Source organism: Nansenia antarctica (assembly GCF_963989245.1).
Source record: "Nansenia antarctica genome assembly, chromosome: 1".
NCBI classification, from domain to species: domain Eukaryota; kingdom Metazoa; phylum Chordata; class Actinopteri; order Argentiniformes; family Microstomatidae; genus Nansenia; species Nansenia antarctica.
The window spans coordinates 1,972,088-1,999,938 of NC_137674.1; the positions used below are offsets into that span (position 1 = coordinate 1,972,088).

Below are 27,851 nucleotides of genomic sequence, written 5' to 3' on the forward strand. Positions count from 1 at the left end.
CTAGCTATAGACCAGCTAACCGTTTGCGGCGTGCCCAGTCTATCCTGTGTCTTGCCGCCACTGACATGTCCCCATGACTGTTATTGAGAAATGTTCAGATACAGAATGCTACGCTAACCGTTCTTCTGCTGTGGAGGAATCTAGAAACATGCCAAGGGTTTAAAAAGTGAGGCAGTCACAGTCAGTCAGAGGTGGAACTTATTGTTCTGTCCTTTTCAGCATCTTTGAGTCCCTGAAAAGCGCTTTAGATACAATGAATCGTTTTTTTATTGTTTGTGTTTTGATTGGCAGGCAGGAGACAAGCACTATCACCCCAGCTGCGCGCGATGCAGCAGGTGCAACCAGATGTTCACCGAAGGAGAGGAGATGTACCTGCAAGGTGAGCAGCCTGGCGGGAGTCACATGTGACACGTTCTAACGCTTCGGTCCTCATGTCAGGATCTGATGTAATGATCGGACTTTTTTCTTTCAAAAAAATGTAAACACATTTCTGCGTTGTTGAAAATCAATGACACATCACTAATCAACTAATCAACTTTTTACGTGAGTTGAAAACCACTCATGTAAAAAGGGCAGGCGCATTAATATCGTTTTTTGTTAGGTACTTTTGAGTTTTCTGTTAAGATGCGCAAGTGAAATGTTGTCGTTGTTGTTTTTGATTATGCACTCATGGGGAAAGAAAACATGCATGTAAAAAGGGTAGGCGCAATAAGCCATGGCTTCAGCCTACACCTTTTTGGTCCTGGTACGCATTGTGACTGTGTACATATACAATACACATTATATATGTATTGTGAATTGTATAAGGGACCAAAATAAACATTCTCAATCAAAACACAGCTTGTTTTGTGAGCCTGCTAACAATGTAGTAGTAAAAAAAAGTAGTTTTATAGTTAACTAGGTAGCAGTGGGGATTACTCACCCAATCGCGTTTGCGTTGCAGTAGTTTGGCTTGACTAGCGAGTGTGTGTTTGTGATTCTCAACAACGCTGAAACGTAGTTCTGTGTTTCAAAAGAAAAGTCTGAACATTTTGATTGGTTGCCGATTATGAGGGCCAAATGATCAGACTGTGTCACATATGGGCTGGATCATACAGTACTGGACACACAGGCTCTTTTGGTGCTGTTAGGTGTGTTCTGAAGAACGTCCACCTCTGTGCTCCTCCTCTATAGGATCGACCGTTTGGCATCCTGGCTGTAAGAACTCGACCAGGACAGAGGAGAGGCAGAGAGAGCGGGTAGGCATCTGGTCATCATCACCTCAACTCCCTGACCTTATGTGCCCCCTTGTCTTTTCCTGTGTCTTTTCTATGTTTTTTTTTTTTTTCTCAGAGTAAAGTAGGAGGTTATATATCCGTATACAGGATATGTGACAGTGTCAGAGGCTGCATACATAGCCGCCCCTCTCCCTCTTTAACCACCACACCTACCTTTGTGTGGCGTGGTCTGGGTGGGGGTCTATAGACCACCTACCTCACTCTGTGGTGGTTAGTTTATGAATAACTGTGTTTGTGGGTGTGTGTGTGTGAGCTAGCCTAGCCAGCCGACTGGGCTGTGAGCAGGGTCGCCAGATGGGATTGACAATTTCGAGCCTAACCAGTCTAAAAACCGCTAAATCCACCAAAAAACCCCAGCCCATCTGGCAACCCTGGGCTGTGAGTCAGGGTTGGAGAGGTACAGCCCCCCTGTGTGATGTCCTGTGAATCCCCCTCTCCCTTCCGTCCACAGCTCTTGCCTCCAACTTTATTACTCCTCCACAAAACAGAAAGGCAGGTACTGTATTCGCTATTGGCTGGCTATGCCAGTGACATCATCCTCGTTGTTCCTCCATGTACATACATAGGACATGATGTGCCCTCTGCTGGAGACAGCCTGCAGTGCTATCTCTCTCTGTTTCCCCCACCAGAGCTCAACCCTCCTCTGGGGGCATAGACGTTCTACCTCAGATACCCCCCCCTCTGATCTACCTTATGTGGAAGATGCATGGGCTAATACCAAAAATACCATTGGAGAAATAAGATATTAGTATCAAGGAGAAAATGTGTTGTTGTTTCACTTAAACAACTGTCTCTTGAACAACTGAAAATTGCCCAATTTAGCCGTGTACCGATAGTTATGCTTCATGGCAGCAGTCGCATTCAGTACATTAATTTAGGATTGTTGTTGCCATCTGAAGTCTGCATTTCCCATTAGAAGGCATGTTGGTTCATAAGGACATTAAGTCACAATGCAGCAATACCCTCATTCACTTTGCAAACTCGTGGCAAATGAATGACATCGTTGCAAAGACGTGGGTTTATATTTGAGTTGGAGATCAGTCTCTCGAGTGCTCAGAGGTGTGACAATGACGGGACGTTACTAAGCTAAAGTCAGCGGCTGTACTGTGCTCTTAACCTGTCCTTCTGATAGTCCTTTGTATGCTTGTTTTACTTGTTTATTATTTGACCAGCTGATATACAAATACAATACCGTATGTCACGACTCATACAAGTTTAGATGACAACATGTACAGTGGGGGAAATAAGTATTTGATTCCCTGCTGATTTTTGTAAGTTTGCCCTGTGACCAACTACAACTAAAGCCCAATGCACACAGCGTGCGATTTCTGTTGCACGACAACTTCCATTGTTGTCATGATTAAAATCGGGGCCGTGTGCATTGGGATGCGATTTTCTCATAGACTTCCATTCAAACTTCAAAATGGAATGTTGACGTGCAACAGAAATCGCACGCTGTGTGCATTGGGCTTAAGAAATATCTGACCTCTGCGGTTGCCAACGAGGGTTTCTCCACCGAGTACTCTTTTAGTACTTAAGTCATCTTTTGCTAGGGGATCAAATACTAATTTCCCTCGATTTTTACATCATGTGTTTTTTCGGGATTTTTTGGGGGGGTTGATATTCTGTCTCTCACTGTTAAAACAAACCTACCGTTAAAAATGATAGACCGTTCATTTCTTTGTCAGTGGTGCAAACTTACAAAATCGCCAGGGGATCAAAATACTTCCCCCCCCCCCCACTGTATACACAAGGTAACCCTTGGACCTGGACTGAGAGAGGTTGTCTTGCTCAATCCCTTTTTCTTGACGTCTCACTAACGTCACCTCTGGTTCTCCTCCTGCAGCCTACGAGGTCGTCGTCCGAGAGTATCTGTTCCAGACCTGGTACAAGCATACCTGGTTCACCGGGTCATACCATCTATGTGAGTCCCTGTCCCCCTACTCCTAGTCCCTGAAGTTGCTGTCCCCCTACTCCTAGTCCCTGAAGTTGCTGTCCCCTTACTGCTAGGCCACGTTCGTAAATTAGCTCTGAGAGAGCCGGAGCGTCCATGTGACTCCCTCTAGTCCAATCAAATGACTTGGTCCCTTTATTTTTTTATTTTATTTTTAAATATTTGTTTATTGATGATTTTTCGTAACATAAAGTAGTGGGTCATACAGATACATGAACAGCCTAAGAGGTAATCAAGTGATACAACATCCACATATACCCACAGACGCATACAACAACAGCAACAACAACAACACAAAAAAAAGAACGAAAAAAATAATAAAAAAAATTAAAAAAAATAAAGTAAAAAATAAAAAAGAGAAACCACACATAACAAACACACAGCACATAGCTTGGAGGTCCAGATATTCAAATAAATTGTCCCTGTGATTACTTGGTCCCTTTATGACGTCGAACCTAGTGTGCGCTCCGGCGAATTTACGAACGCAGACCTAGTCCCCTGAAGCTTTTTCCCTAGCTCTGAGTTGTGTAACAGCCCCTCACGGTGATGTAGTCGAGTGCTTCTAGTTCTGTAAACCTCACCTTGCTCTTTGTTTCTGTGTACGTGTGTCTGTGTCTGTCTGTCTGTCTCCCTTAGGCAAAAGTAGACAACGAGATCCTTGATTACAGGGACCTAGCCGCCATTCCCAAAGTCAAAGCCATTTATGACATTGAGCGCCCTGACCTGATAACCTATGAGCCTATGTACACCACGTCCCTGGATGAGAGAGAGGAGACGGAGAGTGTGGGAGAGGTAATCAGCCAGCCCCACGCTCCTCGATGCACCCAGTCATGCATGTGCCGTGTTTGTACATGGGTGTGTACATGGGTGTGTGTGTGTACATGGGTGTGTGTGTACATGGGTGTGTACATGGGTGTGTACATGGGTGTGTGTGTACATGGGTGTGTACATGGGTGTGTACATGGGTGTGTGTGTACATGGGTGTGTGTGTGTACATGGGTGTGTACATGGGTGCGTGTGTACATGGGTGTGTGTGTACATGGGTGTGTACATGAGTGTGTGTGTACATGGGTGTGTGTGTACATGGGTGTGTACATGGGTGTGTGTGTACATGGGTGTGTGTGTACATGGGTGTGTACATGGGTGCGTGTGTACATGGGTGTGTACATGGGTGTGTGTGTACATGGGTGTGTACATGGGTGTGTGTGTACATGGGTGTGTACATGGGTGTGTGTGTACATGGGTGTGTGTCTACACGGGTGTGTGTGTACATGGGTGTGTGCGTGGGGGCATGAGGGATGGATCATATTAGAAAGAATGGCCATTGTTTACTTGTGCGTTTACTGTTTTTTAAAGGTTGTGCTTTATTTGTTTGAGCGAAAACAGCTAAATAAAAAAACAGGATAAATATAGGTATCTCACATTCCCACATGCTGCATGCATGGTGGAGTACTGTATCCAACAATGGTGTACTGTACATTTCAGATTTAAGTCAGCGTATACCTTAACACTAGAACAGCCGTGTCTTTTTTACCTGCTATAAGTAGTCTTTACCTTGGTACGCTGCTACTTACACATAAAGACCACTAGTTGGCGCGTCTTGTAAATTAGCCTGCCGCCTCCTACACAGAAAAACTGCTAAAAAAAAGATTTATACTAGCTAATCCTGATTTTGAAAATGTAAGGATACTGGGTGGTAGAACGCACATACTGTATCTAGGAAAAGTCATGAAAGGAGGGTCCTGAAATTCAATCGAGTGCAAAGATATAAACATTTTCTTTCCTCATAGGGTCAAATGACCCCTTGACTGTTCTAGTGTTAAAGATACATGATGTAGTGACGTACTTCTAAAGGTTGAGGCACAGTGATGTTGATGACTGTGCTGCTCTGTCCCCGCCTGTGTCTTCAGCTGCACACCGCGAGACGCGAGCGTTCCCCCGTGCCAGATGACACGGTAAGCCATTTTTTGGGGACATTTCAACAAGTACACAACACGTTTTGTGTTACAACATTTTTCACAGATTGCTTCTCTCATCTGTGCGTCTGTGTGTAAATTACATCTGTGTTGCTTAATGAGCCTGAAGAAAAATGCAGAAAAATACCATAAATACTGTTTTGTTTTGTTTACAGTCCTCCAGAAACATGTCACCCACACCATCTGCTGAGGTGAGTCAGGGGTCAGCCAGGGGTCAGGGGTCAGATGATGATCTGCTCTATGACCTGTATCCCCCCCATGTGAAGTAACATTGTTACAGTGGACGCCAACAATATCAATGCATGTGCTCCAATTTACCTTTTGAGAGTAAAACAAATCTCTTATTTAAGTGTTGTCTGTCCAAGTGTGTTCAGCACTGATGTACTATAACTAAATGGTGCTGCAAACACTGTGTGACCCTCTGTGAAGAGAGGACTCCCTCCAGTGAGAGCGGTTCTGGTTCACCCTCCGTGTTGTTGTCCCTCAGGGCTGCTATGACATGAGGGAACGCGTCCTGCAAAGGTCCATCAGTCAGGGCTCCATCGGGTCGCCCGTCTACAATCGCCATGGCTACACCCCCACGTTGTCACGGTCCCCACAGCATTTCCACAGACCAGGTGAGTAGCCTACTGTGGTGGTCTAGTGGATAGTGAGTTGGACTTGTGATCGGAAGGTTGTGAGTTCAAATCCCGCCTGAAACCACACCCGCACTAGTGTGCCCTTGAGTAAGGCACTTAGCCCTCAATTACTCCAGGGGGAATGTCCCTGTAATTCGTAATTGTAAATTGCTTTGGATTAAAAGCGTCTGCTAAATGGCAAAATTAAATTAACTAAAATTAAAATTAAAATTAATTAATTAATTAAATGACCTAAATGTTTGGATTGTCATTAGCATTCTGTAGAGACAAACAACAGACTTTTGGATTGGGTCTTACTACCGTCATTGGGTTAATTTGTCCTGAAGATTCACTCAGTGAGTGGCAGCTTTTTGCAGGTCACACAGGGATATGATGATGTACGGATGGGTTATGGATGTTATCGTATGGAATTGTACTTGAATGTTTTCATATGTGGGCTACACAGGAGCTAATTCCTAACAGACACACAGGCCTTTTTTTTTACCCTTATTCATCTTGCAGCTCCTTAAACCCACCTTACCTCCCCACCTCTCCTCCTCTACCTGAACTGCTCACCCTCTTATATGCGACGCGTTCTAATGCTTTGGTCCTCATATCGGCAACCAATCAAGATGTCCGGACTTTTCGTTTGAAACACGGAACTACGTTTCAACTTTTCTTTCGACAACAGAAAAGTCCAATCATTACATCAGATCCCGACATGAGGACCAAAGCATTAGAATGTGACACGTATTAACAGCTCTGTACACTCTCCTCTAGTTCTTTACACACCTTTTTCATTTTTAAGGTATCTCTGTACCTTGTGTTCCTATTCCTTAATCCCTCGTCTTACTCTAATAACCCTTCCTCCTCCTCCTCCTCCTCCTCCTCACGGGTTTCTTCTTTTCGTGCTACTTATTACTATATTTCTCCCTCCCTTCCCTTCCTTTCTTTTCCTTCACCCTCTCATCACTCACCTCCCCTCTGCACCTCCCTCCCCCTCCCCCTCCCCCCCACCCTGTCCTCTCTGTGTCCCTGGCCCTGTGTGCCCGTTGGATGGGTCTTCGCCCCCCCACTGCAGAGGCTCTGACAGGCATGCAGAAGCTCTGCTCCTCCTTGTGCAGTAACAGTGTGGGCTCCGGGGACTCCCGCCCCCCCTCCCCTTTCAGACACCACTTCCTCCCCCCTAGCCAAGGTAAGGGCCACTCCCCCCCCCCAGCCAAGGTAAGGGCCCCTTCCTCCCCCCTACCTCCGCCCTAGGCCCTGGAATAGCCTCCCCCTCCACGTCAGATCTGCCCAGAGCATCGAGGCTTTTAAAAAATTGGCCAAGACACACCTTTTATCCCTGGCCTTTGACCTGAGGTGAGCCTGCCTCCCGACACTGCACTTTTTGTACTTGTATTTTGTATTGCACCTTGTTTTTAGTGTATTTTTATCTGTTGTTTCTACACTTTTACTAGTGTTTTCAGTTAAGCACTTTGGGCGGCTGTTTTGTCGTTGTAAAATGTGCTATATAAATAAACATTACTTACTTACTTACTACTAGTCCCCCAGGCAAGCTGCTGTCTCACCTCAGACAACCTCAGACTCGCCGGTCTAGTCATGTCCTTCTTCTCCATCATCTCAGTTCCTCTTTGTACCGCCACACACTTTTGAGATGAAGAAGGAAGGAAGCTAAAAATGTTCTATGTGTGGATCTGTAATTCACACTAGATGATGGACACCCCTCCCCCGATATTATTATTATTATTATTATTATTATTATTATTATTATTATTATTATTATGACTTATTACTGGAATTACACCTGGTTTATTTTATTTTGTATTTTTTGTTTTTGGTCTGAATATTTTGGAGTGTTGATGTTTGTATGCATGCACTTTCATACGTTTCATTGATGCCTGCATGGTTTGAATAGGTACATTATGCTTATAGGTGGTGTACCTATATCATGTTATAACCAATGTCCAATAAGATACTAGCGATAGTGTAATGTAACATATCAAGATATCAAGATAATATATTACAAGATATCAAGTAATTATTGATAAAAATAATCTCATTGTGTTGACAATGATGAATCAGGATATTGAGTTTACATACTGTAGATAGAATATTCTAGACCGATATGTGACCAGTGTACAGTACAGGTGTTTGCTGTTGTCCTATGATCACATATCATTAGCCTCATAGCATAATTGCATATTTTGGCCAAATTGAGATATCTGCCTAACTCTACTCTCCTAACACTGCTGATTCACTGTGCATTATTGTCTATGCCATCAGCCTATCAGAATGCGTGTTACATTCCAAAATCACTATCTGCCCAAGGAATGTCTTTGACATTTTTGACACTACATACAAAGATGGCTCGGCTGACCACAAGTGAAGCATGACATTTATGCTATGAGGCTAACGATATGGGGCTATTGGTTAACTTAACTGCATGAACTGCATGATCCTCCCATCTCTGGATTTGCCAAAACTGGATCCTTCAATAATTCTAAACAAACTGGGTCATTCTTTCTAAACAAATAACAACCTCCCCTGCACCTTTTGATTCTGTTGTATCCAAACATATGATTTCCGTCTTGTTGCCCTGCTTTCTGTCTTGGTTCTTCTTATTGGAGGCCCTGACCCCCCCAGCGGCCGCAGTTCCCCCCTCCCTCCCTGGCCAGACTCCCGGCCGGTCACCCCGCCTCTCTCCCTGACCCCTAAACATTTCCACCTCCCAGGTAGGAGCCGGAGGGCACCCTGTCACTGCTACTGTCAACCTGAGACCCTGTCTCTCTCTGTCTCTGTTGTCTCTCTCCCTTCATCCCTCTCTGCCTGTTTTTCCATTTCTATGTATGCTTTTTCTGTTCTCTACTCCTACTCCCTTTGCATAGGACCCCCTCGAAAAACAAGATAGCATGTCTCAAGGGGTTATTCCATAATAAAGCAATCTCTCATATCATTTCTTATACTCCCTGAGAGACGTATCACCAGTTATTCACTTCATTCAATTCATTCAATTCATTGAACAACAATAAACACTACAGTAGACATAATATACGTTTGACTGGATGCCATTGCGTAAGTGGAATTGGAAAAAGAATGAGGAACTCAATATGTTAATTCTAGAACTTCCATTGTTGCTGTCTTTGTTATTAAGACAAAGATCTGACTCATCCCTGTCTTTGTAGTTTTTGTCATTGTTCATTTCAGAATGCATGGCCGGATTTTGGTGCTTTGGTATCATGATTTTGTGCCTTGTAATATTTCTACATCTTGCTGGCTCACGCTACAAAAATAGGTCTCACACTTTAAGTGAGTTCCTGATTTGACAGATTACAATTATTGTGCATACACGAAATACGATAGATTGTGTTCTGACTAGATATTTCTGTTTTTGTCCTTTCAGATCAAGGCATCAATATTTACAGAAAACCACCCATCTACAAACAACACGGTACATCTACTTTCTGTGGCCAGTTTCAGTTCACATGGTAGAATAAAATATGATTGTCTGTACACAGTAGCTCCTTACTTTTGAGTACTTTTGTTATATCAGGAAGTTATGTTTGTGTCTGTTCACCAATAATTCATGGTATTGGTTAAATGATGTGATCTTTCCATTAGCCTGGTTGTACACCACTTAACCACCACCAATGGCAATTTATGACTACTGTTTGAAGTCTCTCTCTGACAAAACATTCTCAGAACAGCAGTGTGATATTTACTGACAAACAGTCTGACAACCTAAACATAACAGGTATCAAGGCATGTAAACCTACCGAGTGAATATATATATATATATATATATATATATATATATTTGTGCATTTTGTGCAATCAAGAACGCTTAAGCAATATCTGTAGGCTCTAACGCAACCTTAACAGCTGTGAGTGTGTACATATTCACAAACCTAACGTCTAGCCATCACAGTCTATCTTTCCTGTGACCTTGAGATGTTTTTCTTACCTTCCCTTTTAGCAGTTTTTCTTTTGTAGAATGAATGAAATAAGAAGTGTCCAACTCTGGCTTGTAAGGTCTGGGACTAGTCAGTGTAGTTGTTATGTGCTGGGTTTGTGTACGATCGGCGTTTAACCTTTATGTTGTTAATCACACTGTAGAGAAGATCACAGAACATTTCAGATCTGCTGAAGATTTGTAAATGTTAAAAATCTGTGGTTCAGGGGACTTTGCCCAGACACTGATCATCCAGTTCCCCTGGTTGCCAACCTAGATCCCGCTGCCCTAGAACTCCAAAGCGAGTCCACTGATGAGATAATCAGATCTGCCACCTTTCCTGCCGCACATGCCCCCTCTCCGGACGACACGTACCAGAGTGAGAGCCTGCCCTGGCCCCTCTCTCCCTCCCACGCTGCCTTAGGTACTATAGGCTCCCTATGGGCATGTTTGGTACTGTAGGCTCCTTACGGGCATGTCTGCACTACTCCTGCAAACAGGCACACTGGCCATTGGTCCGACCCTCTACACTTCTCCTGAAGTGTGCACTCGTACACTTCCCCCTCATGGATTTAAGCCCCCCCCAAAAAATCACTGGTGTAGTAGTAGGCAGTATGGAGGTGTCCCTCTCCAGCCATGCCCGCGGAGAGAGGAGGTGAAAGAGTGCACACTTCTGGACGAAGGGTTGAGAATCAGAACGCAACCACTAACCAGACACTGAGCCCTGAGCCCTGACCCCTGACCTGGCTTTCAGCTTCCCATCACAAAAGCTTTATTGCATCCCTGATAACGCCGCAGGAACTCTTATCTCTTACAGCGTCTTGTTTTGCTTGCACAATGCTACGTTGTGGTCAATGAAAGGCATATATTGGTTGGCATCATGTTGCTTCTTGCTTTAGTTGCACTCTCCCTCCCACAATGTATATATTCTACGACAACACAACGATTCAACGCTCTGGCTACATCAGTCACACATGACTTTGATAGAGACAACTGAGACTGGCTCCAAAACTGACTTACCTTGTGTTGTCTATATCTTACCTTTGTGTTGTACCTTTGTGTATCAAATTCCAAGTCACGGTGTCACAGTCAAAGTCTCATCATAGGAACAGTGTCAGAATGTCTCTGCCTGGCTGTCCATCTGTCTTGCCAGTTCGTGTTCCCCCACACAGAATCTCTTCATTCTCCAACCCCTCAGCAATGGCTGCTGCACACATATACATCCCATGTAACTCCCTATGCAGCCCTTTGTTGGCCAAATGTAACAACATTGCAGCGATATCTTGCTGAATCTGTATGAAATGCTCACAGACTGAATAACTGATCAAGTTTTATGATGTGTTGTCGTGTCTGGTGTCATTCAGCAGCACTCCTCCATGGAGGACATGGCGGATGGTGACCTTATTTGTGTGTGTGTGTGTGTGTGTGTGTGTGTGTGTGTGTGACCCTCTCAGGGCCAGGGGGGAGGCGGCGGTCCAGGGAGGAGGAGGAGGAAGAGGCCTTGAAGAGGAAGCTGATTCAGGAGGAGCATCTCACCAAGGTCAGAGAGACAACCTTCACACACACACACACACACACACACACACACACACACACACACACACACACACACACACACACACACACACACACACACACACACACACACACACTGGACCATGTGGGCTACTCCCATGTCTCTGTTTGTATCTACAGTTGGGGAAATAAGAATTTGATCCCCTGCTGATTTTGTAAGTTTGCCCACTGACAAAGAAATGTTCGGTCTATAATTTTAATGGTAGGTTTATTTTAACAGTGAGAGAAAGAATATCAACCAAAAAAATCCAGAAGTGGGTCTTGTAGCCCATTCCAGCCCATTTCTTTGTCAGTGGGCAAACTTACAAAACCGGCAGGGGATCAAATACACTCCCCCACTGTATGTGTCTATGTGGCCACAGATCCAGTCAGGTCTGGGGAAGCTCATCCTGAAGGAGGAGAAGGAGCAGGAGCAGATCAGGGCACGCAGCGTCTCTGCCCAGCGCTATGACCCTCAGCAGGTCAACTGTGACTCAGGTAACTGACCCACCTCATCATGGAGTTACACAGTTCCGGGTCAAGCAGATGCAATGACTTCTGTAGTGTCAACCACAATACCAACCCCTCAAAATAAAGAAAGCAATGGAACTACTTAGGGCAGTTAACACTAGAACAGCCGTGCCTATTGTACCTACTATTAGAGCCGCCTCGGGGGTCAAATGACCATAGTCTTTACAATGGGAAACTGCTACTTACACACAACGACTACTAGTTGGCACGTCTTGTAAATTAGCCTGCCTCCTACACAGAAAAACTGCAAAATACCTTTATACTAGCTTATCCTCATGGGATTTTGAAAATGTAATGATACTGGGTGGTAGAACGCACATATCTAGGAAAAGTCATGGAAGGAGGGTCCTGAAATTTGATCAAGTGCAAAGATATAAAATACATGTTACTCACATGGTCAAATGACCCCACACACAGCTGTTCTAGTGTTAAATTCAACTCAGCATTTTATTTTTATTATTTCACATTTTTTCACAACTTTTTCAGATCCAGATTCCTCAAAAACGTCATCGCTGCCTGGTTATGGAAGGAACGGGTTACATCGGGTAAGTTCAGATGCTTTCTGTTTCACCCCTATTCAATCAACCATTACTGTTGTTCAACTCTACAAATCCTTCAGGCTGAATCATAGTTATATGAATACATTCACGTTCAGATGTTCAGATGTGATAACTGTTAGCATAATGCTACGTCTCCTTCTACAGCCCCAGTCCACAGATTTCACTCAGTACAACAGCTATGGGGATATGTGTGGGGGAGGACGAGGTGAGACGATGGATCCCAAAATAAAAACACTGGATGCAAATGTGACACGTTCTAATGCTTTGATCCTCATATCGGGATCCAAAGTAATGATCGGACTTTTCATTCGAAAATACATTTCCGCGTCGTTGAAAATCAATGACACATCGCTAGTCAACTGACACTGCTTGTTTTGTGAGCCTGCTAACAATGTAAAGTAGTGTTCTAGTTAACTATAGGTAGCAGTGGAGGATTACTCACCTAATCCATTGCGTTGCAGTATTTTGGCTTGACTAGCGAGTTTGTGTTGTGATTCTCAACAACGTTGAAACGTAGTTCCGTGTTTCAAAAGAAAAGTCAGAACATTTTGAGTGGTTGTCGACATGCGGACCAAATGATCAGACTGTGTCGCATATGTTCAATCAAAATGACTTGAAATTCTGAGTCAATGACATCTAGCAAAATCAACTCAAGGCATTTTTGTATAACGAGTTGCAGACTTGAGAAATGTTCTACTGAAATACCACAGCTGTAGCAGACTGACAGGGACTGGACAGGAAAACCATTAACTGTCTCATTCTCTGTCCCATTTTGTCTTGCAGAGTTTCAGGTATGTCTGTCATCAGCTTCCTCTCACGACGTGTCTTTCACCTGGCATGTTTTGCTCGTTCATACTGTGTTCCCAGGATTGAAAGGACTGCACACTAGCCTGAATGTACCTCGCCCACTCCTGCTAAACGCTTGCGTCACTGTCTGTCGCATTTCACAGAACTGCAGCTTCTGTGCTCCTGTATGTTCCTAGCTGTCATGGGACACATCCTCTCCGACAATGAACACAGCTCAGTCTGACTACGACTGTAGGCTCAATCACTGTATTGTACACTGCTTGTTCTATTGTTGTCAATAGACCCCTGTATCGTATGTCTCATGTGAATACATGTTCAATAGCAAAGCAGCCTTTCTTTAGCAGAACTATGGCCTCTCTGCACAGTAAGGGGATTCACAAGTGCAGTTAACACAAGTGGTCGATCAGAGGATGTTATGCATTTCATGTTGCTTCATATTAGAAACATAAGACAGCTGTCCCGGCGGTACAGTCGCTAGTAGCAAGCTTTTGAGATAATGCGTGCCTATTCTGCAGCCCCCTACCATCATGTTACATGTGTGTGTGTGTGTTCTGTCCTGTAGCTCGTTAAGGATGGCCGCGCAGCCGTAACAAGAATGGACAGGGGAGTATCTATGCCTAATATGTTGGAACCAAAAGCAAGTACCTATATATCTAATTCCTTTTTTATTTTTTGTTTGAATTTGTTAGAATATCACAATCCTCTGGGAAATGCGTTGCAATCGTTTTGATAATCTCTTAAGTGCCTGTATTGCGTTATTTAATTAATTATTATTATTATTATTATTATTATTATTATTCAATGACAGGCCAAGTATTTGATTTACACTCATAAAAAGCTAGACGGCTGTCATGTCAGTTGACTCAGTGAAGTGTCTTTTGTCAAAAAATCAGCTTGACACATTTGAACAAAAGAAATAGGAAGAGTTCGGTTCAGCTTTGCCCAACTGTAGTTTGGGCACAGTTATGGAGGGGTGAGCAACTCGCTACTGTAATTGTAATAGGAGACATAAGAGACTGGTGTTGCGCACAACATCACCACACACTGCTATACTGTATTCAGCTAAGCACAGGAAGTCAAGTCCTTGATAGGTTCCTGTAAGCTAAGGCAGACTCTCTTTCTAGCATGCCGATCTCTGTGCTGTGTAGACCAGATAAGAGCTCTCAGTTAGTCACCTCTCGCTCAGCATGCCGGCTTCCCCATGCCCCATCTGCATATGGCTGCATATGGCTTCAATCCAGAGTGGTTGGATACTGTATGTAACATACAGTTCAAAATCCAACACTGTATCTTTTCAATCAACTCATATACAGTATATTGTATACAGTATTATGAAGGAGGGAAACCTTTATTGTGGACTGCGTCTGTTTCTGAGTTTGTCAGACGCACTCCTCTCTTGTTGCTTATTGGAGCATTTCACTAAGATTCAGAAAACGTTCACAAAATGTGTTGAATGGAGTGTGGCTGTTTCCTGACCCCCTTTTTTAGCAGAATAAAACCTGAAGCACAGCAGCTTTTCCGGGATTGCATTTTGGAGCTTATATATATTTTTTGCAACATTAGGATTACAGAATTTCTCTGAAAATGTGTACAGTAACATTGTCTATAACTGACACATATTTTTCCATCTTTTTATTGTGTTACTGTCGATAATCAAAGAACACATCCTAACGTATTGTATGCATGTGCCTCCACAGTCCTCACTACCAACCTTCTTTCACACACTAGTGTTTCCCCTGTCTTGAGAAAGGGTTTTACATGCAAACTGTATTACACAAGTCAACACAAGGCACTATTCAATCAAACATGGTTACAGGGTTTCTGCGCTACAGACAAAATCAATGTTTACAATTGATGTTTTCTTGCTTTTTTTTTTGTTATCCCACAAACCTGGTATCCAGGTTTGATTGAAAAGAGGAGTCAGTCAGTTTTGACATAAATGGTCTACTGCTAAACTGAGCTCCATCTCTTGCCTGAATCAATACCTGTCTATACTGACAAGTGTCTCTTTTTCAAGGTCTTTCCATACGAAATGCTCACAATAACCAGTAGAGGGCGAGCTAAACTGCCCAGGGAAATGGACAGAACCAGACTTGAGGTATAATTGCATAACTCTGCATGTGATAATAAGATGCAATAGATACTGGGAATAGTCTACTTTGTGTACGTAAATGTTACACAAATACGAGCTGAGAAAGTTCAGTATCTATGGCTTCTTGAGAGTTTTTCTTTGATGCCCTCAGGAGGAGATTCGATGCTAACCACAACAACCCCCCCCCTCTCCCCTCCTTCTTTTTCTCAACCTCTCTTCTCACCTCTAGCGCCACTTAGCGCCTGAGATGTTCTTTGACATCTTTGGGATGGAGATCCAGGAATTTGACAGGCTTCCACTCTGGAAACGCAACGACCTGAAAAAGAAGGCCAAACTCTTCTAGCTGTCAGAGCAGCATGCATCCACTCACCCAGATAGCACTATCACTGTAATATAGATGTAGGATTTGTTTTTATTACTTTTTCCTTCCTTATTTTTCTGACCTAGGGTCTAGGAAACAATCAAAAAGACTCTTATTCTCGGAGGTTTCCAGAGGTTTCTGTGAGCTGGCTGATAGATTGATAGATTTGAAAAGGCTTTACGAGGAATTACGAGTGAAACATTTTCTTCCATGTTCAAAAGTGACAAAAGAATGAGAAAGAATGATTGATAAGGTCAATGTTTGTTTTTGACTGTGCTTTTTTTCTCTTTTTTTTCTTTTTTCTTGTTTTGCTTCGAATGAAACTGCATTCCTTTCTGTCTTGCTTGTTTCCGCATATTTGTTGCTGTTGACTCCTGTGGAACTTTGTATGTAGATCCTCGTAGCACATGAAAAGTTCACACGCTAAACTGCAATGTCTGTCAGCTTTGTCCTCACTGGGGCCGGAACATTTTTGCCCAGTGTTGGCATAAAATGAAATGACTCAGTGAGTCTGGATGGGAAATAATAAAGAGCCACTGGGTCTTGTCATTTCCTTAAGGCTCACATGGCAGTGTCCGCCAGCCTAAGTACCTTACCTGCTTTTCACTGGGCATCAATGTCTGGAAAAGCAAATCATTCAACATTGGAGTAGCCGCATTTCTGTTTCACTTATCCTAATGAGCTACAATCACCACATGAAAAGAAGAAAAAAACACATTAAAATGCAAGAAATAACTGTATTTGAAGTGACTTTTATAATTGAAACCCACACTGCCATTTTGTTGTATTGAAATCTAAGCAAATAAAGCTTTAAGTCACCGTGTACGGTCCTCCTCGGCTACACCAAAGGTATCTATCACTTGTACAGATACAGATGCTGTAGAACTTAACCCAGTCCGTTTTTTCCTATCAGATTTTGAACCATAATATATTGTGAGGTATTTGAAACTTCCCTTTCTGACAGGTTTTATTGACTTCAGACAATAAAGAGGCAGACACCCACGGAAACATCATCTCTGTTTCTATCAATCTGTCAGTCAGAAAGTCTCCCTAACCCTGACCCTAACCCTCTCCTAACCCTAACCCTAACCCTCTCTCTTTCTCTCTCTGACTCTCTCTCTCTCACTCTCTCTCACTCACCCACACACATACACACACACATACACACAGATTTGTTCCCTCGGAAATCTGAAAGGGCAGAGGCTTTGTTCGGGTTGAATTGCGAGAACAGGTGTCAACATGCTCCATTCATTATTCTCAGGATGGAACTAAAACCATGGCAAAATATTCAACCCTAATCTAAATGAGTCTCAGCACAGATGCTGTATTCTCATAATACAACATTGTGATCAGTCATATACAGTTCTTATACAAGGAACCATTTTACTAGGATCCATGAACATTAAGAACCAATTGACAGCACGTGATTTTATTCCAACAACTAGGACTCTAGGTTACAGCAGTGATACTCAATTACTTTAAGCAAGTTTTGCCCAAGCAGTCGATTGGGGGGCCACAAAAAAACAATTATCAATCATTTACTGTGCATTCACTATGGTAAAATTACACACATGATTAAATACTTCCTTCTTACATTCAACATATCATCACTGTTTCATTTTGAAATAATAGCAGTTTTTCTCAAGCAACATAAACAATTGAAGGTAAAACGTAAATGTGTCCAATGTGGAATCACATCTTGAAAATATAGGACACAAATTAAAACAAAAAAAAGAAAAAGGAAAGAAAGAAATGGTTCCACAGTCATTTATGAGGCCACTAATCAGTGGGTGACAGTATTGTTAGAGGGATGACCGGAAAGATCCATGTTATGATTCCTATTATTGGGCAATGAATTAAGGGAGTATCTTATTAAGCATTAACCTAAGATATGCACAACTATTAGTGTTTTGCACAGATGTCAGATATCAAACACACACACACACTAATAACTTGCTGGATAGCCTGATGCCATCACCTCAATATGATTATTAGCCTCCATTTTCAGTAACCGGCCTACATATGAATGCTATGTTATCATGATACATACTTCTCAGGACAGCTGTGATGTCAGGGCGGCTGTGGCGCAGGAGGTAGAGCCGGCGTCTATTGATCGCATGGTTGGCAGAACGGAGGTTCGAACCCCAACATGTCGAGGTGTCCCCTTGGGCAAGACACTGATCCCCAAATTGCTCCCAAATGAGTGGGCTGGCGCCTTGCATGGTAGCTTGCTGCCATTGGTGTGTGAATGTACGTGTGAATGAGAGGCCATTGTAAAGCGCTTTGGAATAAGGCGCTATGTAAGTCATATACATTTACCATTTATGTCACACTGAGTGACAGTTCAAGGTGAATACCTTGCAGGACACAGGCACCCACTATAGCAACACTCCCCACTGACACAGCAGCTGTCCATATTATGTCACTGCAGAGGCATGGGATTGTCAGAGAGGCCAGGTGCCTGGGTCTTTAATCACAGTCCAGTCATGGTGGTGGAATGGTATTCATGAGAGTCAGGCCATGCTATAAACAGAGGAAGAGAGTCACATGAGCAGGCAGACGCAGAGCTGAAATCAAACGAGAGGTGCTCACTCCTGATTTAAGACTCGTTGATAAGAGTCTTTGGTTGGTTACTTACGACTTCCCTTGTTGACACCGTCAGCCAAGGTCTCTATAGTCAGTGTCTCAGATTAAACCCTCGATGAAGACCCAGGATCAGGTGTGTGTGCTGCTGTGCTTTATCCAATGTGCCTCAAATTAGGTACGTTTTTAAAAATATATATATCGATATTTTTTATATTTCCGAACCCCTTCTTTTGTACTGTAGGAAATGCTGCTAAAGCGTCAAGAGTGCCTGACGAGGCAAAGAGAGGAAGTCAAATTCAGAATGAAGAAACTGACCGCTAAGCAAAGTGAAATCACTGTGAGTAAACAAACAGCATGGGAGTTGATCTCTGTTAACACTAGAACAGCCGTTACTTTTTTACCTACTAAAAGAGCCGCCTCGGGGGTCAAACCCCCTCTTCACAATGCCACCACTAGTTGGCCGCTTGTAAATTAGCCCGCTTCCTACACAGAAAAACAGCCAAATAGCTTTAAATTAGCTTGTCCTGGTGTGATTTTGAAAATGTAAGGATACTGGGTGGTAGAACGCACATATCTAGGAAAAGTCATTAAATGAGGGCCCTGAAATTTGATCGAGTGCAAAGATACAACATTTGTCTTTACTCACATGGCTGTTCTAGTGTTAAGAGGCAGTACATATAAGAGTAAAAAAAAATCACATACTGTACAAAAGTGGTTGCATAGCAATGACGAATATCTAAGAATTGCTTTTGCACTGATCTATTACTGTGTCACGAAAAGAAAAAGTCCTCGGCGATAAGGGACAGCATAAAGAAGAAGTATGGGGAGATCCAGCGAGTGCTGGAGGAGGACCTGAGAATGACCCTGACCCAGCTAGAGATGGAGGAGAGGGCCGCGCTCCAAGCCCTGGAGGACCTCGTAGAGAAGAACGTCACGGTCATCCAGGAGATCGAGCAGGATCTGATGAGGCTCACTGTCGAGATGGGCCAGGAGGACATTCAGGAGATTCAGGCTAGTACAACGGTGATTCAAGATTCAAGATTCAAGAATGCTTTATTGTCTGTCACAGAGTGACAGAAATTCTCCTTTGACAGGCAGAAGTGCAGTTCATGAATACAGTTTCCACATTAAAAACACACATAGGTCACATACATTAATACATACAATAAAAACAGACAGATATAACAGTGTTTATGTAGTGCCTATTTAAAAAGTCTAGTCATTTAAAAATAATAGTAATAAAAACAGTATTATGATTTAAAAAGCTAAAATGCTAAAATGCAGTGTGCTTCCTATTTTAAAATGTTCAGGCCGGTGGTTGCAGTGGGAATGAATGATTACATTTACATTTGACATTTTTGGCATTTAGCAGACGCCTTATTCCAAAGCGACTTACAATCAATACATTTGACTAAGCAAGTGAATCATCAATCCACCAGTCGTAGCAGGAAGAGTAATCTAGCTCAGGCCCGGGGGCCATTGGCAGTCTCAGTGGTAGAAGGAAAACGTTTATATATAGACACTGGAGAACAGAGAAACAGTACAAGAAGGGGGGCAGTAGAAGTCATGGGGGACACAGTAAAAGGGAAAAGCGGGTGTCTCAGGAGACACAGTGCTGGGGGGGGCAGTAGATGTCTCAGGAGGAGCAGTTAAGGTGTAACCTGATTAGTCTCTACAGCTTCCAACTGACAGTAACACATTCAATGAGTATTGATGTATTTTGAACATAGCTCTGTGAACTGTCTGTTGTGTTAACCTCATCCCACTATGACACCTATCTCACTGTGTGTTCCACTGTTGTTCCTCTAGGAGGCAGAGATGACGGGCAGGTATGTTATCAAGAATTGTTGTTTGTTTCATCATGTGCCCTGCTTGTCTGCTATACGTCGGGAAACATATTTAGAGTAAAGTCAATCATGAAATGTTTTTAGTTCATGTTTGACCCTGCCACATGCTCCTGGAACAAACTCTCTGAAGAAATCAAACAGGCCCAAAGCCTAACAATATTTAAATCTAAAGCTAAAGACCTTCATGTTTTGCAGCAGTTATGATTAAACACAAACACTTCTATCAATGTCTTTTATCCATCAACTATTGTCTTGTTTTATCAATTTACTTCTTATATTTGCTTTTATTCATTGTCATTTCTATTTCTATTCTTACTATGCTCCTCTTGCTGTACTTTTTAATAATGTATGTAAAGCACTTTGAATTGCCCCTGTTTAAGAAATGTATTGAAATGTGCTATACAAATAAACTTGCCTTGCCTTGCCTTGACTTTGATTATTCAAGTGTTCCTCAATATGGTCTCTCTTTGGTGTGTCTCCTCCAGGGTGAGGGAGATGCTGAGTAGGACTGACCCCAGCACGGTCAACCTGGATGAGCCCAAAGCTGATCAGATCCTCAGCCTCACCAACAACATGCTGCTGCTCATCCGCTCCCAGACCCCCATCACCAAGAGACTCGTCAAGAGCTGTGAGTTCACATACTACTGTACTGTACTGTCCTGTACTGTCCTGTACTGTACTCATCCAACTGTGGATAACCACATAATCATGTCTCCCCACTTTTTCTAAAAACTCTCATTCTGTATTAACACTAGAACAGCCGTGTCTATTTTACCTACTATAAAGAGCCGCCTCGGGGGTCAAATGACCATAGTCTTTACAATGGAAAGCTGCTACTTACACACAAGGACCACTAGTTGGCGCGTCTTGTAAATTAGCCTGCCTCCTACACAGAAAAACTGCAAAATAGCTTCATACTAGCTTATCCTGGTGTGATTTTGAAAATGTAAGGATACTGGGTGGTAGAACGCACATACTGTATCTAGGAAAAGTCATGAAAGGAGGGTCCTGAAATTTGATCGAGTGCAAAGGTATACATTTCGTTTTACTCACTTGGTCAAACGACCCCACCCACGGCTGTTGTGGCTAGTGTTAAACGGCAGGCTAAAACAGCCCAGTAAAGGTACGCCCTGTCACCCTCTGTCCTCAGACTCCACCGAGGTGGCCCTGGACCCTGAGACGGCCCACCCCAAGCTCATCATCTCGCCCCGGGGGGACAGCGCCACCTACACAGACACCTGGCAGGACCTCCCAGAGCTCCCAGAGCGCTTCGACACCACGCTCAACGTCATCAGCCTCCAGGGCTTCACCTCCGGACGCCATTACTGGGAGGTGGACGTGGCGGGGAAGACCTACTGGGAGCTCGGCCTCACCTACCCCACCATCCCCCGCAAGGGCCGCGCCGAGGAGTGTTGGCTGGGCCGGGGGACCGAGTCCTGGTGTGTAGAGTTCTTCGACGGGGAGTACACGGCGTGGCACGGCGGGGTGCCCTACCAACTGCCGGTCACGATACGCTTCAGTCGCATCGGAGTGCTGTGCAGTTTCCCGGCGGGACTGGTGTCTTTCCTGGGGGCGGACAGCATGACCCCTCTGTTCTCGTTCTGCGCGGGGACGTTCACCAAAAGCCTCCACCTGGCTGTCTGCCCAGGGCACGACCACAACGGAACGAACTCCAAACCGATCGTGATCTGTAATGCTCCCGCTGCGTCTGGGGCAGTCTGATCTTTCCATCCGGGAAGGTACTCGCAGTCAGCACACCATATTGTAGACAGGTGTTGTAGACAGATTTGCTGTATGCTCAGCCAAAATCATAATCATTGTTTTTTCTTCAGCATTTTCTCAGTAATGTTGATTTGACTGATTGTATTGCTCATGGTACAGACTCTTTCATCAATTATGACGTGTGTGATGATTACACACAACAATTTTTTTGTGATTGGGAGATTCCTAATTGAAAAGCAATTAAAAAACAATTGTATAGCTTTAAAACATGGTTATCATTTTGATCTCATGGGTGGTCAGTGGATATGAACCCTAAGCTGCTCTTCCTGGGTCTCTTCTTAATAATAATAATAATATATAATTAATGATTATTATTATTATTATTATTAATAAGGCTCATCCAACATGTTCAAGTATGCTCTATTCTTTTGACTCATGTCTCATGTATTTGATAATTAATTTGAATGTGATGAATGAAATAGTATAATTAGTTGTCAACATCTTTCCTGCATACAATAATTTTAGTATGCACGACCAGCTTCACTCGAATGAAATAGAAATTCTATGAATTGCTATACCACTCGTGCACAGCTTAAGATGCTTAACCTATTCACTTCAAATCAACTCGTGCCATCATCAAGTGCCCAGACTTGTGTAACTTGACTTAAAATAAATAAATATACAGTACAGGCCAAAAGTTTGGACACACCTTCTCATTCAATGTGTTTCCATTATTTTCATGACTATTTACATTGTAGATTCTCACTGAAGGCATCAAAACTATGAATGAACACATGTGGAATGATGTACTTAACAAAAAAGTGTGAAATAACTCTAAATATGTCTTATATTTTAGATTCCTCAAAGTAGCCACCCTTTGCTTTTTTGTTGTTAATAAAATATATAATAATAATATTATATATATAATAACATATTATTATTAACACATATTATATTAAATATTATTATTATATATTTTATTAACAACAAAAAAGCAAAGGGTGGCTACTTTGAGGAATCTCAAATATAAGACATATTTAGAGTTATTTCACACTTTATTGTTAAGTACATCATTCCACATGTGTTCATTCATAGTTTTGATGCCTTCAGTGAGAATCTACAATGTAAATAGTCATGAAAATAAAGGAAACGCATTGAATGAGAAGGTGTGTCCAAACTTTTGGCCTGTACTGTATATATCCTTTTTCATACAGTTTTGAGCTGTACTCGAATTTGCCTGAAATGTCATTCATTCGTATGGCCTCTGAATGGAGACATTTTAAAAATGTTTAGAGTTTTGATACTATTTAGTCTTTGTACATGTTAAGCCTTTATTAACAGTGGTTCCAATAAAGAGCGTACTGTTTCTATGGTCATATTCAAAATATTCCAGCAGTCCAATCCAACTTTAAACTGTATTTATTGCCACATGAATTTACTGCCATATTCAGCCCACAGTCTTAAATGAACTTCGAGTTCTCATTTTAAGAGCAGCAGCGAGTAGATCGTAAAGACTGAATAATGTAGTTAATGTCAGGTTCTATGGGTTCTACAAGCTCTCAGGCTGATCCTTTAGCACTGACAGGTCGATCTGAAGCATTTCTAAGACATAGCAGGGTGAGGGGCTGTCTGTTCATGTCGTTCACGTCAATGCAAGGGTTAAACATGGGGTAGAGGGGCTCCGCACTCTGCACAGAAGAGAAACTGTGGATAAGGGTTAACGTGTCTGCATTGTAGAAACACAGCTCCCCCTTCTGGAGATCTGCCAACATGCCCAGCTTCCTGACTCTCCTCCCGCCCACAGACAGCAGCGTCTCCTGGGAGTCGTGACAAGCCAGGTATTGCCCGTCGGCATGGTAGATGCACCAGGATCCCTTGCTCACACCGGGGTTGGTGAGGTCCAGTGTCAGATCAGCACTATTGGGGATTGATCTATTGGCTGCACCAATCAGCCAGTAGGGTTTCTCCAGAACTCCAACCTCCCAGTAGTGCAGGCCGGTGGAGAAGGACTCTTGGGTCAGGACGCTGTACTGGGAGTCAAAATGCTCAGAGCCTTCACCCTCATCAGCTGACTGCCTGCTCCAGCTGACCCGGAGCCTGTCTTGGGAAACCTCCAGCTTGGGATGGGCTGTTTTAGGATCCAACGTAAGTGTTCTGAAATCTGGTAATAGACAACTACGATCAATACAAAGCGCGTAAAATGTGGTCGATTAAATTCATATAGTGCACAGATTTATGTAACAATGCGACCAAAAAACAGGGAACGACAACTAATTGTTGCTGTGCGTGAAGGCTGTTTGATAGTAAGTCCAAGCTCTGCACTCACATGACCACATCCGTGGAAAGTGACAAGATAGAGCCTGAGATAAGTCATCCACCAGCCTCTCTACAGACCTCATCCTCTCAGGGGCACAGAGCTCTCTGTCCACGGCCTGTATGGGTGGCATGTCCAGGGGCTTGCTGCAATGGGGACACAGTAACAGTTAACACTAGAACAGTCGTGGGTGGGGTCATTTGACATTGTCATTGTCATTGTGAGTAAAAAAAACATTATATCTTTGCACTCTATCACATTTCAGGACCCTCCTTTCATGACTTTTCCTAGATATGTGCGTTCTACCAACCCGTACTCTTACATTTTCAAAATCACATCAGGATAAGCCAGTATACAGCTATTTTGCTGTTTTTCTTTGTAGGAGGCAGGCTAACTTAAAAGACGGCCAACTAGTGGCCATTGTGTGTAAATAGCAGCTTCCCATTGTAAAGACTGTGGTCGTTTGACCCCCGAGGCGGCTCTTTTAGTCTGTAAAATAGGCACGGCTGTTCTAGTGCTAAGTCGTATGTATAACCATCCATCAGAAACTGCCTGAAAGCAGAAGCAGTACCCAGAGCCATGTAAAAGGTAGGTGTGACATTTCAAATCGACGGGTTTAAAGCACTACTCACCCAAGCCCTTGTGCCGTGATTTGCTGTAAAAGAAGTGCAACCAGAGAGTATGCATTGCGTAACCAACAGTAGAGTTCCACACATGCCACATAACAAATAAATAAATAAATAAATAAATGTGTCACTCTCTGTCATGTTACCTGTAGGAATTTCAAGTCATTTGTTTCTTGCATGAGACATTGACTGGTGCCTCTGAGGACATCTATCTCTCTGATGTGTCCTTCCATGATCTCCCTCTGGGTCTGTAGCCACCCTGTGACGTATGTCTCTTCTGTCTCCAGGACCTTCGTCATGAGACGCTCGTCCTCCGCAACGACGGCCCGTATCTTGCTGTATTTCTCCGAGATCCTGTCTCTGTAGGCTGTGGCAGAGTGCTGTGGGAATGTCACAGCAACATTACGTTACGTGTGTGTGCGATCAGGAGAGATATTGTATGTATGCTCTGCCCATTACAATATCTGACAGTGATAATGGACGAGATGATGAATTTTTAAAGACAAGCTGAATTAAATATTCACACTGAGTGGTTTTCAACTGAATATTATTAACTGCTTTGTTCTGAAAACACATAAAAGACTGGTTTCCCTACACAGTATCTATCTACCTTAGTCTCAGTAAACAGCGACTCCAAGTCCTTAATGGTGTCTTCTGCTCTGCCCCTCCTTTTCAGCAGCTGGGTCAAATTGGTCTCCAACAATTTCTACAGATAGAAATAAATCACACATGCAATACAGACAGATCCTACTTTATTCATAGGCAGAGAGGAACAGAGAAACTAAAGTATCACGGTTAACACTAGAACCGCCATTTCTTTTTTATATCTTTGCACTCGATCACATTTCAAGACCTACCATGACTTTTCCTAGATATGTGCGTTCTACCACCCAGTATCCTTACATTTTCAAAATCACATCAGGATAAGCTAGTATAAAGTTATTTAGCAGTTTTTCTGTGTAGGAGGCAGGCTTATTTACAAGACGCGCCAACTAGTGGTCTTTGTGTGTAAGTAGCGGCTTTCCATTGGAAAATGATCCCTGAGGCGGCTCTTATCGTAGGTACAATAGACACGGCTGTAGTGTTAAAGGGCATTTTCAAGCAACAAATTCTCAAGTCTTGTGATGCCATCTTCTCTGATGACGACCGTGTGTTTTTCACCTTGAGGTCCGAGCAGGCTTCTTGGAGCTGGACGGCCCGGTGGTTCTTGTGCAGGCCCACCAGCACGCAGAGAGGGCACACGGGGACCCGCTCCTCCGTACAGAACAGCTTCAGCTCCTCCCGGTGCTCACTGCACTTCAGAGAGAGGGGGTCCTCCGTCACCTCCACCACGGTGTGCTCCCTCAGCGCCGCCCTCTGCTGGTGTAGCCGGGAATGGGCCTCGCACAGGGAGGCGTCGCAGGTGAGACAGGTCCTGACGGCCACGGACCCCGCCTCGATGCAGTGGTCACAGGTGATCACAGAGTTGGATTTTGAAGCCACCTTGACTGGAGGTGCCATGGTCCCGGCCGGCCCCTTCGGCGCGGCTAAGCTCCCGGTGGTAAAGTTCCGTACCTTGGCCTGGAGGCCGGCGTTCACCTCCAGCGTGAGGTCAGAAGGTAGGAAGATCTGACACTCTGGACAGAAGAAGGGACCTTCCTCCTTGGACACGTCGTCTGCGTTCCACACCGCCCGTATGCAGGCGAGGCAGAAGTTGTGCTTGCACGGGAGCATCACAGGGTCTGTGAAGAGGTCCTGGCAGATCGGACATTTGAGGAGTTCAACAGATGTCTCCATACCTCTTGCTCGTACCTGTTCCTGTGTGTATGTCACTCCCCCTTATCTGCAGTGTGTTGCTGGCTGCCTGTAAATATTTTATAGACCATTTAGCTCAGGTATACATGCGCTCTGCCCTCATGTGCCTAGGTATCATATTACCAAGATATGCAGGGTAGCGGTGGCGCTAGTGGATGGTGAGTTGGAGTGGTGATCGGAAGGTCACGAGTTCAAATCCCACCTGGGGAACACCACCCCTAGTGTGCCCTTGCGTAAGGCACTTAGGCTTAAATGACTATAGGGAGACTGTCCCTGTGATCTCTAATTGTAAATTGCTTTGGATAAAAGTCGGCTGAATGTGTAAATATGAGCTGAGCTCCTGTCCTGCAATTATAAAGCTGTACGGTGTTTGAAGTGTAAATACATTTACAGGAGGACACCATGAAAAACAGCCACAAACGTCACTGACACGTTGCTGTCTTATCTTCTATTTTACTTGAGAACAACTAAAAGGTTGCAGGTGTGAAAAGACTGGCTACAGTATTTCCAAACGCCAGTTTGCGTAAGTAAAATCTACCGCCCTTTATGCTAGCAGGCCCTCTGGGTAATGAGAGAGTGGATAAACTAGCCAAACAAGCTGTTAAAAAAGGAGGTTATCGACACCGTTATCGACAAGGAGGTTATCAACATTGTAATTCAAATATCAGAATCGGAGGGAAAGAGTATTGTGTGGAGGGAAGCTAGTAATAAGTGGCAGCAGCAGTGGGATCAGGAGACAAGAGGAAGACAACTGCATACAATACAAAATAGAGTGGGTAGTGAGAGAAAGAGGGGAGGAAATAGAAAAGAGGAGGTGGTGATGACAAGACTAAGGATAGGGCACCAGTGGCAGACTCAGGCTGTTTGAAGGGCAGGGGCGAAAAGAAAAAAAGGGCACCTACTGCACAATATGGGACCCCATCAGTGCACATGGTCAAGTTTAGACCATTGGAAGGGCAGCCAATAGGGCACATCCTCTAATTTTGCCACTCAAAAGGGCACTTTAGTGCGATGTTTTTCAACTGTGGGGGCACATGGTCAAGTTTAGACCATTGGAGGGGCACCAATAGGGCACATCCTCTAATTTTCGCCACTCAAAAGGGCATTTTTGCCACTCAAAAGGGCACTTAAGCGAGACATTTTTCAACTGTGGGGGCACCAGGAGGGGCAGTCGCCCCCTGCCCCCCCTCTGAGTCCGCCAGTGCCCCTCTGTGATATCTGCTCGTATTAAACACCGGCTTACTGTACAGAAATCTTAGAATAGGAGTGATTGAAGAGAAG

At 43.7% G+C, this 27,851-nt stretch overlaps 3 protein-coding genes across 3 annotated transcripts in view; 2 read left to right on the plus strand and 1 right to left on the minus strand.

The window, feature by feature from the left end:
* ablim1a (actin binding LIM protein 1a) overlaps positions 1–15,663 on the plus strand; it is a gene marked incomplete at both ends in the record, with an annotated part of 45,381 nt that extends 29,718 nt beyond the window's left edge. Inside the window, 20 exons of the mRNA XM_080529607.1 lie at positions 292–379; positions 1,174–1,238; positions 1,729–1,773; positions 3,124–3,201; positions 3,868–4,023; positions 5,142–5,186; positions 5,363–5,398; positions 5,695–5,824; positions 6,906–7,019; positions 8,455–8,559; positions 9,228–9,275; positions 10,054–10,200; positions 11,231–11,316; positions 11,714–11,828; positions 12,348–12,406; positions 12,566–12,626; positions 13,205–13,212; positions 13,791–13,869; positions 15,250–15,326; positions 15,550–15,663. Coding sequence (XP_080385733.1) covers positions 292–379; positions 1,174–1,238; positions 1,729–1,773; positions 3,124–3,201; positions 3,868–4,023; positions 5,142–5,186; positions 5,363–5,398; positions 5,695–5,824; positions 6,906–7,019; positions 8,455–8,559; positions 9,228–9,275; positions 10,054–10,200; positions 11,231–11,316; positions 11,714–11,828; positions 12,348–12,406; positions 12,566–12,626; positions 13,205–13,212; positions 13,791–13,869; positions 15,250–15,326; positions 15,550–15,663 — 1,656 coding nt within the window. The remainder of the gene's footprint in view (positions 1–291; positions 380–1,173; positions 1,239–1,728; positions 1,774–3,123; positions 3,202–3,867; positions 4,024–5,141; positions 5,187–5,362; positions 5,399–5,694; positions 5,825–6,905; positions 7,020–8,454; positions 8,560–9,227; positions 9,276–10,053; positions 10,201–11,230; positions 11,317–11,713; positions 11,829–12,347; positions 12,407–12,565; positions 12,627–13,204; positions 13,213–13,790; positions 13,870–15,249; positions 15,327–15,549) is intronic.
* Positions 15,664–18,382: 2,719 nt separating this feature from the next.
* Positions 18,383–21,836, plus strand: LOC308173906 (putative E3 ubiquitin-protein ligase TRIML1; the record flags this gene model as incomplete). Its single annotated transcript, XM_080548959.1, has 5 exons — positions 18,383–18,400; positions 18,509–18,604; positions 19,048–19,337; positions 20,600–20,742; positions 21,265–21,836. 5 exons carry the CDS (start codon positions 18,383–18,385, stop codon positions 21,834–21,836), a joined length of 1,119 nt encoding a protein of 372 aa, XP_080405085.1.
* Positions 21,837–23,395: 1,559 nt separating this feature from the next.
* LOC308173917 (E3 ubiquitin-protein ligase TRIM17) lies at positions 23,396–26,552 on the minus strand (the record flags this gene model as incomplete). Its single annotated transcript, XM_080548970.1, has 5 exons — positions 23,396–23,997; positions 24,163–24,296; positions 25,035–25,156; positions 25,387–25,482; positions 25,938–26,552. The coding sequence occupies 5 exons, from the start codon at positions 26,550–26,552 to the stop codon at positions 23,396–23,398; spliced, it is 1,569 nt and encodes a 522-aa protein (XP_080405096.1).
* Positions 26,553–27,851: the final 1,299 nt, after the last annotated feature.